We start from the raw sequence: 16,700 nt of genomic DNA, 5'->3' as shown, positions 1-16,700 counted from the left end.
CTGTGCTCAAGATCCCTCAGCCATGGCTCCTACCTCCAGCCCCAATAGTTGTGAGGAAAGTAGGAAACCCACCTGGTGTGGGAGGTCAGGTGGGCTGGGTCCTCCCCCAGCTGTACGCACCTCCTCCTACTGTCCAGCAGTCTCAGGCAGACAGGAGGGTCCTGCCAGAGGGCAGGGATGGGGCCTCCAGCCCTCTCTGCTCGCAGCCTGGTGCACAGCTGCAGGGGTCGGGTACACGGTCAGTGGATTTCCCTTCTCTCCCTCTCTGCACATGCTGGCCAGGCTGGCCGGGCCAAGGCAGCCCTCCGTGCGTGGCCCTTCCTGGCGTGGGCTCCGGGAGATGGCTGCTCTCCTCTGGAGAACCCGGCTGTGTCAGCTCACAGGCCTCCCAGCCCTACCAGACTCACGTTTGCCAACCTCAGAGAGAGGTCCTGCTCCTGAGGAGAAAGGCGACGTGAGCAGCAAGGCCTTCTAGAATTCTGACACTTTCTCTGGGTATGAGTGACACCTTGAAGGAAAATGAAAGACAGGGAGAGGACCCTGCTGCTCTGGTGACTGCTCTGCCACGCTCGTGCGTTCCTCCTTCAGGGAGAAATGGGCCCAGGGCAGGTGAGTGGGATGCAAGACCACCATGGAGCAGACCAGACTCAGCTTCTGTCCCTGTCCTCTGCCTCCACTCTCCTGCTCTTCCTCCCCATGACCTGTCCCCCTTGCTCCTTTGAGCAGCCTGGCCATCCTCCACCAGTCCCCCCCAGGACCAGGTGCTGTGGGGCAGGAGAGCCAGGCTCTGGCATCTCCATGCTGGGGTCAGTGGTGGGCCCCTGTGGAGGGGTCAGGGTATCCCTCTGTGGAAACCAGTCCCCACTCCCTGCTGCCAGGTGGAGGTGGGGCAGAATCCAGGCTGAAGAGTAGACCAGAGGGTTCCCATGAGCTCTGGGTGCCCTGTCCCTGGCCATTGCCTGCAAATCCCACCCCTGGGGGTGGGGGCAGCTTGGCTGCAACATGCAGGGAGCCACATCTACGTCCCAGGTGGTGGCCTGGCTGTGGACAAGGCCATGTTCAGATGATCCAGCCTGGTGGAATGGCTGGGTTTTGAGTAGAGGTTGCACTGTCTTTCTCAGTTTAGGGAAGAGACAGGGCACCACACAGCCACCAGCCAGCTAGGCCCTGGAAGCCCGTAGACCTGGACAGCCGTGCTGTAAGAACGCTACCTGGGGAGGCTGCAGGCCCTTGAGCCCATGCCATCCTCCGTGAATAGGTGTGGTAAAGATCCTTGTGCTTAACAAGGCACCAGAGTCTACTAATTTGGGTGGTTAGAAGGATCAAGAAGTAAGTGACAGCCCCTGCAGGACATCTAACAGATTCGTGGTCAAGAAATGACCGTCAGTTTGGCAGGGGATAAATGACACATTCCTGTCGTTACAACATGGTTCTAGGGACCAAAGAAGAGGCAGGTTCTCGCCCTGTGCCTTTGGGCATCAGGAGATGAATGAACGTGGGCCCTGCCCCTGAGGAAGGACAGAGAGAGACACAGCGTGCCAGGGCGCCTGGAGGGACCCTCCCACCATCAGGGACAGCTCATCTTGTAATAAGGGGAGCTTTCCTGATTCATGGAAGGAGCAGGAGCCAGACAGGGGATGCGGGACTGCAGGGCCTCGCGGGGCAGGGCTCGGGAGGGGAGGAAGCGGGACGCAGGAGGAAGAGCGCTCACCGTCTGCCCTCTCTGTTCAGAGTGCAGTGTGAGTGGGCAGGAGGCCACGCCCCCTCAGACGCCAGCTGCTTCCAAGAGTCACTTGACCGGCAACTTCATAACTGCTGAGGAGTGCCTGAAGCTTTTCCCCAGGAGACTGAAGGAGTCCTTCCAGGTAACCTAGGACCCCACCACGCAGCCACACCAGTGAGGGTCCCAGTGCCCAGTCACACCAGGTCCCCACCCCCACCCCCGCACACGGGTCTCCCGGCACTCGGTAGGCTCGGGAAGGGGTGGGGCCTAACTTTGAGGCCCCTCCCCCATCCCTGTTGACACTGCTGGACGTGAGGGGACCCACCTGGCATGTGGGACATGGCCACCTGTGGCACAGTGAATACCGGTTCCATTCCACTCTTTTACTCACCCAAAGCGTCACACTCGCCGGGTGCTGGGACAGAGGGCAGGAGCCCCCGAGACACCAGGGTGGAGGGTCAGTCAGTCCACGTGCACTGCAGTCGACTGCTGGGGAGGGACAGGCGTGCTGTGGGCACCAGAAAGACCATTCAGGGTGGACTTCCAGAGGAGCAGCACTGACTCGGAAGTCCTAACCATGTGCAGGCCAAGAAAAGAGGGAGCAAGGCACAGATGGGCCACCCAAGCCAGCCGGGGTGGACGGGTCAGCTCTGGGAGAGGGCGAGACTCCTGGCACAGAGGTGCAGGTGCAGGTGGGCGTCAGAACAGATAAAATGGAAGGGGCAGCAGTCTTTCCAGTGCAGAGGCAGGAAGAGCATAACTGGACTCTGCTGAGAAGCCAAAGAGGGTGGTTGGAATGGAAAGGAAGCTCAATACACTGCAGCCTGTGAGCTTCAGGGGAGGGTGGGGGTGCCAGCCGGTAGAGGGCACCCTGACCCAGTGGGGAGGGACAATAGGAGGTAGCATGCTCCAAGCAAGGGGTCGGGGGTGTGCTCTGAACCATCTTCCCCGTTCTGATCGCTGCCTGGAGATCCGTTGGCCACCAAGCTTCCATTTTTAAATAAGCCTCTTTGGGATGACTGCCTAGCTGGTATTTTCCTGCAGGGGTTTGACTTAGAATGTTCTGTACTCTTGTCAGGCCATGAATCCTAATTTTTGCTTTGAAAAAATATGGTCACCTTACGCACACACAGAGAAGTCTTAGTCTTCGCGGTGGGTTCAGCCTAACGCCCAGCCAAGCACTGCATCCTGGGAATCCTTAGGGTGCCTGCCCAGCGTGAAGGAAGCAGGTTTTTGGGTGGGGAGAGCCGGGTTCTTTGAAGAAGGAAACCAGCTGCGTGGAAAGCTGTGGCTGCTGGAGGGAACGAGAAAGGACTGGAGGGGCTGTCCCCAAGGTGCTGGCCCCTGACCGGCATCTCCTTCCTGCCCTGCTGGAGGCAGGCTTGCCAGTGGGCAGAGGCCAGGCCGCTGCGGCTCATGCCCTGCGCGTCCCAGCTCAGGCCCTCCTGCCTCCCCAACCTTTGTCAGCCACTCACCTCTCCCAGGCGGAGGCGACCCGCTCCACGGCACCCTTCTCCTGTTATCACTAAGCTACAAAGCTCAGCTACAGGGAACGTGTGTCCTGCGTGTTCTAAGAGGATCTTCATTTTAAATAGTTAAACAATGAGTTGATTAAACAGACGTTCACCAACACCCACTCTGTCCTGCCAAGGAATTTTAAATCTAGTGGGTAAAACAAAGATGTGACCCCTCTTCACCAGTTTGGGGAGAAGACAGGCCGGGGGCAGATTGCCTTGGGGCTCCCCGGGGCTTCTCGTGTCCTCACAGAGATCCCCAGGTGGACTGAGCATGTGTCTGAGGAAGGTGTGGTCTCAGTACTTGACCTAGTGGGTTCCTACCCTGGGACATTTTGCCTTATCAAGATGAAAAGAAAAGCCCACGATGCTCTGTGTTTGTAAACTGTTGGATTAGCTCACAGAGTTGCTGCTGGCACCGTTGGCGTCATTCCCAGTCACGTCGACACAGTGGCCACCTGGGCTAGGTCTGCAGCCCACAGCCAGGCTGAGAGGGCTCGTCACACCCGACAGCCCAGGCCAAGGACGTGAGCCACAGAAGTGGTGAGGAGGCAGGGACAGACCCCTGGGTGGCCTGGACGGCATAGAGCCACATCCAGACCCTCCGTGGCCCCCATGGGCTGACTTGACCTGGGGCTTACCTGGACGTGTGGCTAGAAAGGACGTGGCAGCACCAGCTTCCCTTGGCCAGCGTCTCCTCAGGTCCAGGCAGGTGCCCTGTACTCTGTGCCTTTCAAAACCAGGCAGGATGAGACAGCAAGGCTGCGGCAGGACCAGGCTCAGTCACTCCTCTGCACTTCCTCTTCCGCTTCCCAGCCCGTGCTGGGCTCTGGCCTTGCAGGCGGTCTTGTCGACGTGTGGCTCTGATCTGTGCCTCCCTAGCTCTTAGGCTGTGCTCTGCTCCTGCCAGCTGGCCAACAGGCCCAGCCTGCCCCGCGTGGCGCTCCCTCAGCTGCCTGCACACCTCTGCTCCGCCACACTGCTGGCCCGTGCTCTCTGCATTCCTTCCCCAAGGGCTTCTCCTTCCCCTTTGGCTGCTGATGCCCCCCTTCAGATCAGCCAGGGGAGCTCCGTTGTCATCTGTTCCCCTCGCCCTGGAGTGTCCCTAGGGCACTGAGCCTGCGTCCACTGTAAGCAGATGGAACGTGAAGCCTGAGTCTCCCCTGCACGTTTAGGACAGCAACCCTGTGGCTGCCGCCATGCCCGCACGCAGCAGGGCAAGTCACAGTCTGGAATGAGTGAGACCAGCACCACACGCCAGGCAGTGACCCGGAAGGTCTGCACACAGTGTCAGTTTGACGTCTCCTTAAGCCCCACTCAGCCCTGTGGAGTAGGAACTAGTGTCCCTGTATTATAGCTGGAGAAATTGGGGGCCAGAAGTGGGGAGAGATGTCCCCAAAGTCACACACTGAGTAGATGTCATGGTGAGAACTGACCATCTGTCCGATGACGAGGCCTGTTTTATTGCAGTCAAACCAGGAGTCTCCACTCTGGACAGTGAAGACTGAGACCTAGGGATGAGTGAAGTTTGTAAGCTGGTAGGACTGTGGCTCAGGTCCCCACACCCAGCCCCAGGGTGCAACGCTAGTGCAGCAGCTGAGGTAGGAGGGACTCGGAGCCCACACTGCAGCTGCGCCACCACGCTGAGAGCAGCAAGGGCCTGGGAGGGAGACCAGGGCAGGGAGAGGATTGGGCACCAGGTAAGACCCAGAGCCCAGGGGCTGCACAGGAGCAGTGTGAGATGATTGGAGCCACACGGGAGTGGACGACGGGGACAGGATGGGAGCCAGGAGCCTGGGCAGGCCCTTGGGGATTCCAGGGTCCTGGGATGGGTAGAGGCAGGGGAACAGGGAGAAGGGCTGGTGCTGGGTGCACACACACCAGTGGATGCGTTGGGGCCTGAGGGAAAGAGGAATCAGCAGGACTCGGCGGGGGGCGGGAGGGTCTGAGCTCCTGAAGAAATGAGCGACCCCTTGCCAAGAGGCCTGGGAAGGAATGTGGGAGCGGGGTTGGTGCCTGGGTTTGACTTTGGCTTTGTTCAGTTTGACATCTGTCTGGAGTGAGCCATGCCATTAACAGAGACCAAACACATCGTGTCTTTCCACAATGTCAGGATTTATTGAATAATAGTAAATTCACTAGCTACATCAAGTTCATTGACTTTAAGCACCAAGTATTCATGGTTCACTTGGTAGCCACGAGCAGGTCAGTCACAAGTTCTTTTATACACCACAGCCGTAACCACGGAGGCTGGGGATGTAGCTCAGTGGTAGACACTCCATCCCCAGCACACACACACACACACCCCTGCCTTATTGCTAATATCTCCAGTACTCCAGTCGCACAGAACACTCTGCACAATGATGTTAGATCACATGAGGTTCACAGTGGCCTCAGGTTTAAAAAGGCAGAACTGAAAGCACAGGCAGAGAGCTAATCCAGATGCAAAAAGGTCACTGCAGGGAGGCCACATGGTTCAGAACCCTGCCGGGCAGCCCGCAGCACGTGCTGGACGCTGGGAATCTGTTCAAGGCTTGTGGCTGCTCAGGGCACAGAACTCACTCAAAGCACGGGACTTACTGTAGCACAGGACTGGACGCAGGCGATTTTGAAGTAACCTGCGTCACAGGGAGATCTAGCTGAGCTAAAGCCACTGGAAGAGTCGGGAGTTCATTGCCCGTCTCAGGCCTCGTTCACTGGCTGGCCTGACGGGGTGACGGATGGGCGTGTGCCACCGTGCCACATCCTAGGTCTGCTCGTAGAGTGCGCTCAGTGAGGGGCAGCACTCAGCGGCCTGCAGTGTTTGCTCAGCTCATGGGCCTCGTTCCTGCTCTGGGTTCAGGACACCCATGCATCTCTGTGCCTCTGATGTAACTCAACAAGTTTTGAAGGAGGTAGTGTTTTATTAGCAAGGTTATTTATCAGTCTGTGCCTTGTGATTGTGCTGTACACTGGGGCCATTCTTTTTGACAAGTCCTTCATGTCCAACATCTGGCGGTGACCTCCTTGCCGGGTGGGACAAGTCACCAAGTCGTTCTAACCCTAGCCCTTAGCACTTTGCACTCAAAATGTAGTAGCTCAGGGCAGGTGCGGCCTGAAAGCCCCTGTTCTCTGCAGCATGGAGCGGCTCCGAGCAGGTCCCACCCTGCTTCCACCTCCAGGAGGACGTGCCCTCAAACGGTCGGAGATGTGGCTGGAGGGTGTGCGGGACTTGCCGCTGGTGGTCAGGCAGAATGGCAGCGGTCCTGGGGAGCCCCTCAGGCAGGGGCTGCCAGCCGGTTAGACCTCTTCCTCCTGCTGCCTGGCCGCAGCTCTGAGAAGCAGGGCAGAACCTTTCAAACTAATTTCCACCGTATGTAGCACAGCGGTTGCTCAATTAGGTGCGGCGAAGTGTTTGGTGAATGAATAAAGGAGTGAATGCGGAGAGACCTGCCCCTGAAATCCCAGGACACTTACCTAGACGCAGGGCCTCCTCTGTCTCCTCAATGGCCCTGTGGGGGAACTGCACCAGGAAGGACAGGGGCAGTGCCCCCAGTTGGACAGATGAGACCCTGGGTGAGGCCCAGAATCAGGTGCTGATGGAAACGAGGGGCTTGGGGCCACAGCTGCAATTTTTGAAGCCCAGGTCGCAGGCAGCACTTCAGGGAGAAACAGGCATTGGCTCAGACAGACAGCCCCGCACTTCCGTGTGACATTTGGCAATAGAAATGGTGTCCAACGGCACTTCAGCGCACTGGTCATGCCAGGCAGCACTCTCGGTGCTTTGTGTGCAGTACTGTGTTCACCCCCACAGCAGCCACGGAAGCTGGGGGACTTCAGCTCCCATCCCCACCTTGTAGGTAAGCAAATGAAAACGTGACAAGGTTGATTGACGGGGTCCCAAGTCCCGCGGCTAGTAGGCGGCAGAGCTGGGATTTGTAGCTCAGCACCCTGCCTCCAGGGTGTATCTGCATTCCAATTCCAAGCTCCCTGCCAACTGGAGCCTCTGTTTCCTCATCTGCAAAATGGTAATCTCTGTGCTCTCAGCAGTGTCACAGACAGAGCAGAGGTACCTGGGCAGAGTCCTCCGGGGAGAGCCCTGGCCTTTGCGTGTCTCCTCTGTGCGATGTACAGCACAGTATTTGCCCAGAGACAGAAGTGGTCAGACATTATGAAATCAAGAACTTTCTTGAGCAAGTTGTCTAAACGTCCTAGGAAGTCCCAGCACACTCCCATCACTGGGTACAGGAAGTACAGGTGCCACGTGGAGTGGAAGGGAGAGAAGAGGCACTCTGTCCCTCTCCAGCTCCTTGCCTGACACAGGGAGAGCTGGAGAGCGATGTGTGATTCCCGAGGGAAGCAGAACTCACAGGGAGAGTGGGCGGGTGGAATCGCCCAGAGCAGTGTGGCAGCTGGCCGCCCGCCGCGCTGCCTGCGCAGCAGTGTCGTAAGCGTGTGGTGGCTGTGCAGAGGGCTTGGACGCGTGCGTTTTGTTCCTAGGACCCCTACGCTGCCTTCTTCAAGATCGACACCAACTTGGACGGCATAATCAACATGCACGATTTTCACAAATTGCTGCTGCAGCTCCTGCTCAACCTGAAAAAGGGGGAGTTTGAGCGTTTCCTTGAGCTTCTTGGCTTGAGACCTAGTGTCACTTTAAATTTCCGGGAATTTCAAAATCTGTGTGAGAAGAGACCCCTCAGAACAGACGAAGCGCCTCAGAGACTCATTAGGTAAGCGGGCAGTGCCCTTCTGCATCACATGTGCCCCCCTTGCCAGCAGGCAGCCCAGCAGCTGCGCCGTGGTGGCCGATCACACGAGGCGTGTGCGTTCAGCATACAGTGACCAGGACACACAACTGCTGCCCCACTGCCAGGGAGCGTCATTTATGTTTCACTGGGCATCTTTCTGGTAATTTTTTTTGGGGGGGGTACTGGGAATTGAACCCAGAGGTGCTTAACCACTGAGCCACATCCCCAGCCCTTTTTATATTTTATTTAGTGACAGGGACTTGCTAAGTTGCTGAGGTTGGCTTTGAACTTGAAATCCTCCTGCCTCAGCCTCCCAAGCCTCTGGGACTGTAGGCATGTGCCCCTGCACCCAGCTCCAGTGTTATTTTTGGTTTTTCATTTTATTTTTTTTATGCATTTCAGTGTATACCTACACTCATTTTTCTGCCCATTAATCTGGGGTCAGATGTGTACGCCTTTTATGGATGAGACTTTGGAGACCTCTGTGCACCTGCATGCTGCCCAAGGCTTAGCCCTCCACAAGGCCTGAGCAGGCCAGGCAGGGCTGCGCACGGACTGGGTCTGGGCACCTTCTTCTCCTGCTCGCGTCTCCTCCTCCCCTCCAGATGCTGATCCATGGCCATAGGCCTTGATGGGGACTGCCCCAGGAGATGCAGGGTGCCTTCAGCCCCTCAGAGCAGTGCTGTCCCCGGGGCCCTTGCCCTCCCCACAGAGCCGGCCCCTGGCCAGCAGGACTGTCTCAGTGCCCAGCCAAGCCCCAGTGCCCTGCACACTCAACCTTCTCTTTGCACCATGCTCAGTTCTCGGGGCATAGTAGGGCTGCCCGCTAACGGGCACCGGTCCCAGACAGCTCTTGCTGATGCCTGTCAACTGCTGACAGGCGAAACTGAGCAGCCCCTCCTTGACCAGTTATAATATTCTTATTTTGAAATACGATAACTGTGAGGTGCACTTACTGGCAAGATGACAAGGTGTAAATAGTGACATGCTCATGGCCTCAGGGGCTTCAGGAGAGCACCCCTTCTGCCCAGCAAAGGGAGCCCTCATAAGCCACGGCAACTGTGCCATCCTGCTGTGACACTTGCTGAGGCTGCAGAAGGCTCTCTGACCTTATACTTCATTGAATTTCCCCCCTTGAATGCATAGGTTTTATTTTAAATGATACTTAAAAAAAAAAAGAAAGAAAAAAAGCTAGGAAATGACTAAAGTCTCTTTCTAAGTGAAACAGTCACGTGACACCTGAGTTGAACACCTGCACCCCACCGCTCGGGTTTGCAGGAGCTCTGATCTGAGGCTTGATTGCACAACATTAACAAGAACAAACACATCCTCCCAAGAATTTTCTGGAGGATGTGTGCAGAAAGAACAGAAATTCCACCACACAATGTGATCTTCCCCTTAGCCTCCTTCCTTCTTAACCCCCTTATTTGTATTTATTTGTTCCTTAATTAGATGTTTACTAAGAGTGGAGTCAGGGATGTTGTCCCAGGACCGAGTGGCACAAAGGTGTTGAATAGGATTTGGCAGCTCCCATGTAGGGGGCTCATGGTCAAATGTGAGAAGGGAACGGAAATAAAGAGCCACAGTGAACTGAAGGGTTACTGGAGGGCCACAGGAACAGGGGGACAGGAATCCTTTTGAGGTGCTCAGAAGTGAGGACACTCGCTGATCTCAAGGAGGGAGTGGGAGTTTCCCAGGTGCAGGCCAGAGGAAAGGCCACTCAAGGCCAGGGAGCAGCAATTGGAAAATCAGAGGTGGGTTTTGAGCTCATTGGGGATGCGGGGTGAAGATGCTTGTGGAGGAGCGTGGTGGGCGTGCAGGGTCAGAGGGCGGGAGGCCAGTGGCAGAGGGCAGGAGTGGTGCCAGGCAGAGTTCTCTATCACTAGGCAGGGAGGTTTATGTGCTGTGGGATGAAGCAGTCGACTGTGCTCTAGAAAGATCCAGAGTGGAGGACAGACACACGGCAGGAGAAGCTGGAGCCCAGTGGGACCTGACTTGGCCTCCAAGGGTCTGGGGAGTCACAGTTCTGAAATCCAAATCAAGGTGCTGCCTCGGGGAGAGCCCCAGCTGTGCACCCAGTCGGTGCTGTGCTGTGCTTCATGTCCCGCCCTTAGTACCCAAAGGCCTACGAGGAGGCCTTCCACCTGACTCGACAGTGCAGGAATTGGGGTGAGAGAAGACGCATCTTTACAGGTCCAGGTGGTGGGCGGAGGAGGAAGCCTTCCAGCCTCTCCCCTGGGCCTCTCTGGCCCCTGGCCTTCCCTTGCCATCTGTGTCATCAACATACAGTGCTTTGGAAACATTGAGCGTTCATAACTTTGTCGAAGAGGGGCCACTATCTTGCTTACTTCATAACCGCAAAGCATTTTTGTTTGTAGATACATAAACACCAATTAGAATGACCATTCTGATGTTTGCTTCATTTCTACACCATCCATTGCCTTCCATCGCCTGTTAAAAACACATTGGCCTTGGAGGCCGGTCCACTTACAACCCACATGAAGTACAGTCAGGTACAACAACGTCATAGAAGTTGAAAGCATACTGTCTCATGTCTGTCTCACAAAATTAGATGGTGCAGACTCCTATCACAAACTATTGGCATGAGCCAGTGCTTCCTGTTGAATGATAAACTGATGAGATATCACATCTCCTTTTTTGTCCTTGGGAATGTATCATTTGCCGTCTCGAGCTGGATTCGCGTGCATGGCGGTGCAGCTCCCTTGCAGCCTGGAGAGCTGTTCTCCATCTCACAGTTGTCTTCCGATTCATCTCATGCTATCTCACTTCCATCCCTAGCCATTTAGGAACAAAGTGAGGACTCTGCATTTTCAACGGTGTTCAGTACTAAAACACTGTGAAGGTGGTATTACTGCTTTCTGGAGACAGACTGTAAAACCTTGGGCACTATAAACCAGAGAACCTCAGGGTCACAGGCTAGTGGTGGCCCACTTTGGTATCCTCTCACCTGCCGGGCAGTTCCATCACTTTTGTTTCTTCTTACCATGATCTCTTTTTCTTAGCATAGTTGGGAACAATTGAGTAATGATGTAAGTAAAATTAAAACCAGCATTGCTAAGACTCTATGATGTACAATAAACGTGGAAGAGGGTCCATGGACCCACGTGGTAATTGCAAGAGAAATTGAGCTTCATTTTATAAAGAAAATAATCTCAAACATTTTCATTCTTTGAAAGACCTCCAAGAAAGAGAGAAGGCGTGAGTGGGATCATTCTGGCTTTGGTATCATGGTACTACTGGCCTCATGAAATGAGTTAGGAAAAATTCCTTTCTCATCTATTTTCTGGATTGTATAGAATTAGTATTATTTTTCCCTAAATATTTTATAGAATTCACTAATAAAGTCATCAAGTCCTGAAGTGTCCTTTTTTGGGAGGTTTTTAACTATAAATTCAATTTATTTAGTAGCCATAGAATCACTCAGGGCTTCTATTTCTTTTTGAGTGAGTCTTGGTGATTAGTCTTTCAAGATGTTGGCCCATTTCATCCAAGTTGACAAATGAATGGGAAATAAATTCTGCATAGTAATTCCTCATTATTGCTTTAAAATCTGTGGCGTGTTCAGGAATAGTCCTTCTTTCATTACTGATACTGGTAGGTGACACCTTCTCTTATTCTTTCCTATCAGTTCAGCTAAGATTCATCAATTTTATTGATCTGTTAAAAGACCTACTTACTAATTTCACTGAGTTTCCTCCATTGTTTCTTCTGCTTTGTTTCATTGATTTCTGATTTTGATCAGTTCCTCCTTTCTGCTTGTTTTGAATATAGTTTTATCTTCTTTTGTATTTTCGTGAGTCAAAAACTCAGATTTTTTAGTCCATTCTTTTCTCATATAAGCTCTTAATGCTATAAGTCTCCTCATGGGCACTGATTTAGCTGCATTTCACAAATTTGGATATGCCATAGTTGTTACCTCCATTCATTTCAAAATATTTTCTCATTTCCCTCGAGACATCCTTTTGGATTATTTAGAAGTATGTTGTTTAATTTAAAAATATTAGCAGTTTCCAATTTCTTTTTCTGTCACTGATTTCTAGTTTAATTCAATTATTGACAAAGGACAGACTGTGTGACTCTCATTCTTTTACATTTTTTAGGTTCTGTTTCATGACCTGACATGCTCTGCTTGGAGAACACTCCCCGGGGCCTGAATACAGTGTGTTCTGCTTGCGCTGGGCGGGCGGAGTGTTCTGCAAACCTCAGTTCAGTCAAGCTGGCTGCTAGGATTGTCTGGGTCCTCTGAATTCCTGCTGGCTTTCTGTCTACCTGATCAGTCAGTTACTGAAAGAGGAGGGTTAAACTCTCCAGCAGTGCCTGGAGTTTTCTGCTGCTTCTTCTCGTCCAGTATGTTTTGAAACTCTGAGAAAAGAGAGCGTGTTGTAGTAGCAGACACGTAGCACCTCTCTGCTCTTCCTGATTCCTGAAGTCCCAGGTCCCTCTCGCTGTCCTCCTCCCTCCCCGAGGAGCTTCCCTCGGTGGTCTGTTAGAACCGTCCACTGGAGACGGTCGGCTCAGTTCTCCTTCACTGAGAACATCTCTATTCTCTTTTATTCCTAAAGGGTAATTTTGCTAGATATACAGTTTGGGGTTGACCGTTCTTTAGTTCTGGCACTTTAACAATGTTGTCCACTGTCCCCAGGCCTCCAGGTTGGTGGCGAGGCGTCTGAGCACTGCTAGTGTTGTTTTTCTCAGGTCGTCTTCAAAATTTTTAGGGTTTTAGCCCTTTAGCATGCTGTGGCTAAGCAGGAGTGTGCTCAGATAAATGTACATATTATCAAACATGCATATTTATGTTTTTGGCAAATTTGGAGAGTATTTAGCTACCATTTCCTAATATATATATAATTTTTTGTACCGGTCTCTTTCTGTTCTCCCTCCAGTACCTGAACAGAAAGCTAAGCTCTCTTACTTCTGTGGTTCTGGCTTCTGAGTTGCTGTCTCCCTGTTGTTCAGGTTGGATTTTGGCTTGTCACCTCTCTTCAGGTCCACCTCTGTCGCTTCTGTCATTTTCATTCTGCCATTGGGCCAATCAGTGGCGACTTTACTTCAGTTACTGTATTTTTTCGGTTCTGAAGTTTCTGCCTGGTTCTTACTTTCCTCCCTCCCACCCCCCTCCTTTCCTTTGCTGGGAACTTCAGTTCTTCTAGTCACTTTGAGTCTCCTACTTTGTGGTTGTAACAGCTGATACAAATTAAAATCTGATAATCTCAACATTTGGTTCGTCTTGGGGTTGATCTTTTGTTCCTTACCTGGCTGTTCGCATTTTCCTGCTTTCTAGTCCAAGTTCGGATTGTGTCCTGGACATGTGTATTTTGTGGTACTCTGGTCCTGTTGAAGTCCTCTGCGCGTGCTGATTGACTGTCTTCTAGTTGGCTGCAGAGGGCCGACAGCCAGTTCACTTTAGGCTGTGCGTCCCCATCTGCCCTCGGTGGCCTCTGTGACAGCATGGCTGTGACATCGTCAGCACTGTCCAGGGAAGCTGTGCGTGCGCCCCACACAGCGACCAACCCCTAAGCACTGCTGCGCTGCGCTGGGTCGGGAGCGTGTCAGAGGTTGGGGGAGCCTCTCCTCTCTGCTTCCCCACACCCTCCAGCCCCCAGGGGCTACTTTTCCTCTGGCTGCAAGTCTGAGGTTTCAGCCTGTCTGGCTGTTTACACTTCCCATGACTGGGTCCAGCCTCAGGGTAACATGGTGAGAGAGAAAGCGAGGTAAAAAACAGCAGAGGTCTCCCCGACATTCCTTGATTCCCAGTCCTCTGGTTACACAGAAGAACCCAGAGTTTTCGGAACCTTCAGAGCCAGCGTGGCTGCTGACCCACCAGGAAGTGCAGCGTTGAGACTGGGCTTCCTTTGAAAAGAGACAAGATGGGTCCACCCAGCTTTTGTGCTGCGGGCCCCCTGCCTGGCTCTCTGGTCACAAAGTCAGACTTCCTTTTGCATCTTTTCCCTGCACATCTACCATGGTTCCAGAGTCTCAACTACTCTTGTACCCGAACCGGGAACATGGGAGTTGAACTCCAGGAACTCATGTCTGTCGTTTGTCAGTTTAGATTTCCTTCTCGGTCAGCCTTCAAGTCACTTTTTGTGTCCTGTGCGGGGTTTTCTGCAGTAGTGAGAGGGGAGAGGAAGGGCCGAGTGTACCCACTGGTGTTCCCTGGAGCAGCGCATCTCAGAGGGCCGCTCCCCGCCCTCCCACTGAAGCGCCCCGTGCCCTCCTGAGACACTTGGTGTCTGCCTGTCCTCAGTGCTGTCACAGCAGGAGCTCCTCAAGCTCGGGACTGTCTGTGTCGCTGGTCAGGCCTGAGCGAACTGTGGCTGGAGGGCTGGTGATCGTCAGACCTAACGGGCTGGGCAGTAAAGAAGTAAGCCGCTGCTGAAGAGGCCCCACGACCGGTCCCTCTGGAGGGGCCAGGGCGCCAAGTGGGAACCAGGAGAAATGGTGGAAAGCTCAGGAGGGCTCCCGGCTTGAGCTCAGGTAACCAGGGACACCGTGGAGCCTGTGGCCTAGAAGCTGCGGGCTTGTCCAGAGAGCAGTGGGACACCCCGACCTTGCCACGCAGTCCGTGCCCCCGGGGCTCTGTGACAACTCTTCTGGGGAGGCCCAGGCGAGCCACCTGGGTGCAGGCAGGCACTGGGAGGAGTGGGGGAGCCAGGGCGTCACCGGGATTCAGGTCCTCATGAGCACAGTGGGACACAGCCCACAGCCTCCACCTCCTCCCGGGGAAAGCAGTGCGGGGGCTGAGGTGGAGCTTGGGGCCTTTCCCACCCTTGAGATTCCGTGACTCTGGAGTCCGGTAGGCAGTTGGAGAGAGATGGCGCAGAAAAGCAGGTGAGGTCCGGCTCTGGGGGGAGCAGCCCAGGGTGGCCGGTGGTCGGGCCCTGAGGAGAGAGCAGGGGGAAGCCAGGCAGGGTGGGAGCCAGTTGGAGCCCTGGCTGCAGACCCAGTTCCTCAGCCATGGTCTCCACGGTGTCACTGTGATCTATTCAGGGCCAGACCCTGGGTCTAAGTGACTGCAACGAACATCATTGTATGAGTACAGGGAAGGGGATTTTTGTTGGTCTTTGAAGCCTACAAGCCTCACCTGTGAAAATTAGCTGCGACCAGGAGGCTGTAGCTCTGCTCTCGGCTGTGCCCCACTGTTGGCTTTAGACAGCAGTCTCGCTCCAACTCGCAAATTCTAAAAAACAAAACCAAACAAACAAACAAATGAACAAACGACAAAACAAAAAACCAAAAAAGTTTTGGTTATTTTCCTCCTAAGACTCTTAATGTTGTGTGATGCTTTCTCCTTCTCTGAGAAGAAATGAGCCCTGTTTGTTTTGCATGCTGGGAAGAAAAAAAAAGGTTGAATAGCATTTATCTGAAAATAAATAAGGACTTACAAAATTTAAGAAGACTTCCCTACCATGCAGCTGGGGAAATAAGACTGTATTTTAAGAATTAAGTTAGACCAGATGTGAAATAGCAGACTTTAATGGTATCTTGAAACAAATAGAGGGTTAGGGGAACCCCTCGGGAGATTCACGAGCCCATTAAATTTAAACACAGTTATTTATTTATTTATTTCTTCTTTTAAGAACCAAACAGAAAGTTGCGGATTCTGAACTAGCCTGTGAACAGGCTCATCAGTATCTTGTTATCAAAGCGAAAAACAGATGGGCAGATTTGTCTAAGGTAAGATGAACGCTCCCTTAAAAGGAAGAAAATCGGTCCCAGCGTTCAGGGCTGCTGGGGTGATCAGGCTGTTTGGAGTCGGCCACTGAGTTGGGAGAAGGCCTCTGCCCGTTTGTGGCCTCCTTCTTCATCCTTATCAGCGTGCATCCATCCTGCCAGTCACGGTCTCACCGGGCCATCTCCACACTCGCACGCGCGGTGCCTTGGTCATGCCATCCTCCCCTGGCCCGCCTGTCTCCACCCTCCCGTCAGCCCCATTCACAGTCCCAAGTAGTCCCTCTTTGACTTTGAGGTCATCTTTGTGTTTCGCGCATTGGAGTTTCATTTTTATTTACTTTATTCTCACATAGGAGTGAAAACACGCAGCACTTGTCTTTCTGTGGTGATTTCGCTTAGCCTGATATCCTCTGGTTCCATGGCTTTTCCTCCTCTTGCACATGAATAATTCTTCTTTATGGCTGAGTAATACTCCTCTGTGTACATATGCCATGCTTTTTTTTTTTTTTTTTTTTTTGAGTGCTGGGGATCGAACCCAGGGCCTTGTGCTTACAAGGCAAGCACTCTACCAACTAAGCTATCTCCCCAGCCCCATGCCATGCTTTTTAATCCACTATCAGTTGATGGCACCTTGGCCGATCCCTGTCTTGGCTCATGTGAACTGGGCTGCAATAGATGTGGACGCGGGCGCCTCTTTTGCATGCTGACTTCATTTCCTCTGGCTGTGGGCCCTGGAGAGTCTAGCCGGATCATTTGGGGGTTGGGTCTTGGTGTTTTGAGGCACCTCATCAGTTTTCCATAGTGGTTGCACTAATTCACATTTCCACCAACTGTGTGAAAGGATTCCCTCTCCACACGCTCTCCAGCGTCTGCTAGTTTGTCTGTCTGTCTGTAATGGCCATTCTAAGTGTGTGAGATGGACTCTCAGCATAATTTCAATTTGCATTTTCCTGATGGTAAAGCTACTGAGAAGTTTTTATGTATTTATTGTCTACTTGTGCTTCTTTTGAGAAGAATCTCAGGTCATTTTCCTATTTT

General features: G+C 53.1%; 1 protein-coding gene across 3 annotated transcripts in view; it reads left to right on the top strand.

The window, feature by feature from the left end:
- The window catches only part of Efcab6 (EF-hand calcium binding domain 6), a 218,837-nt gene that overhangs the window by 140,487 nt on the left and 61,650 nt on the right, over positions 1-16,700 (top strand). For all 3 annotated transcript variants that reach the window (XM_047549258.1, XM_047549257.1, XM_047549259.1), the window contains 3 exons: positions 1,732-1,865; positions 7,717-7,949; positions 15,569-15,665. In XM_047549258.1, coding sequence (XP_047405214.1) covers positions 1,732-1,865; positions 7,717-7,949; positions 15,569-15,665 — 464 coding nt within the window. The remainder of the gene's footprint in view (positions 1-1,731; positions 1,866-7,716; positions 7,950-15,568; positions 15,666-16,700) is intronic.

This window comes from Sciurus carolinensis, chromosome 4 (genome assembly GCF_902686445.1).
Source record: "Sciurus carolinensis chromosome 4, mSciCar1.2, whole genome shotgun sequence".
Classification (NCBI taxonomy): domain Eukaryota; kingdom Metazoa; phylum Chordata; class Mammalia; order Rodentia; family Sciuridae; genus Sciurus; species Sciurus carolinensis.
The sequence above is the reverse complement of the archived record's forward strand: the minus strand, read 5'-3'. Positions and strand labels throughout refer to the sequence as shown.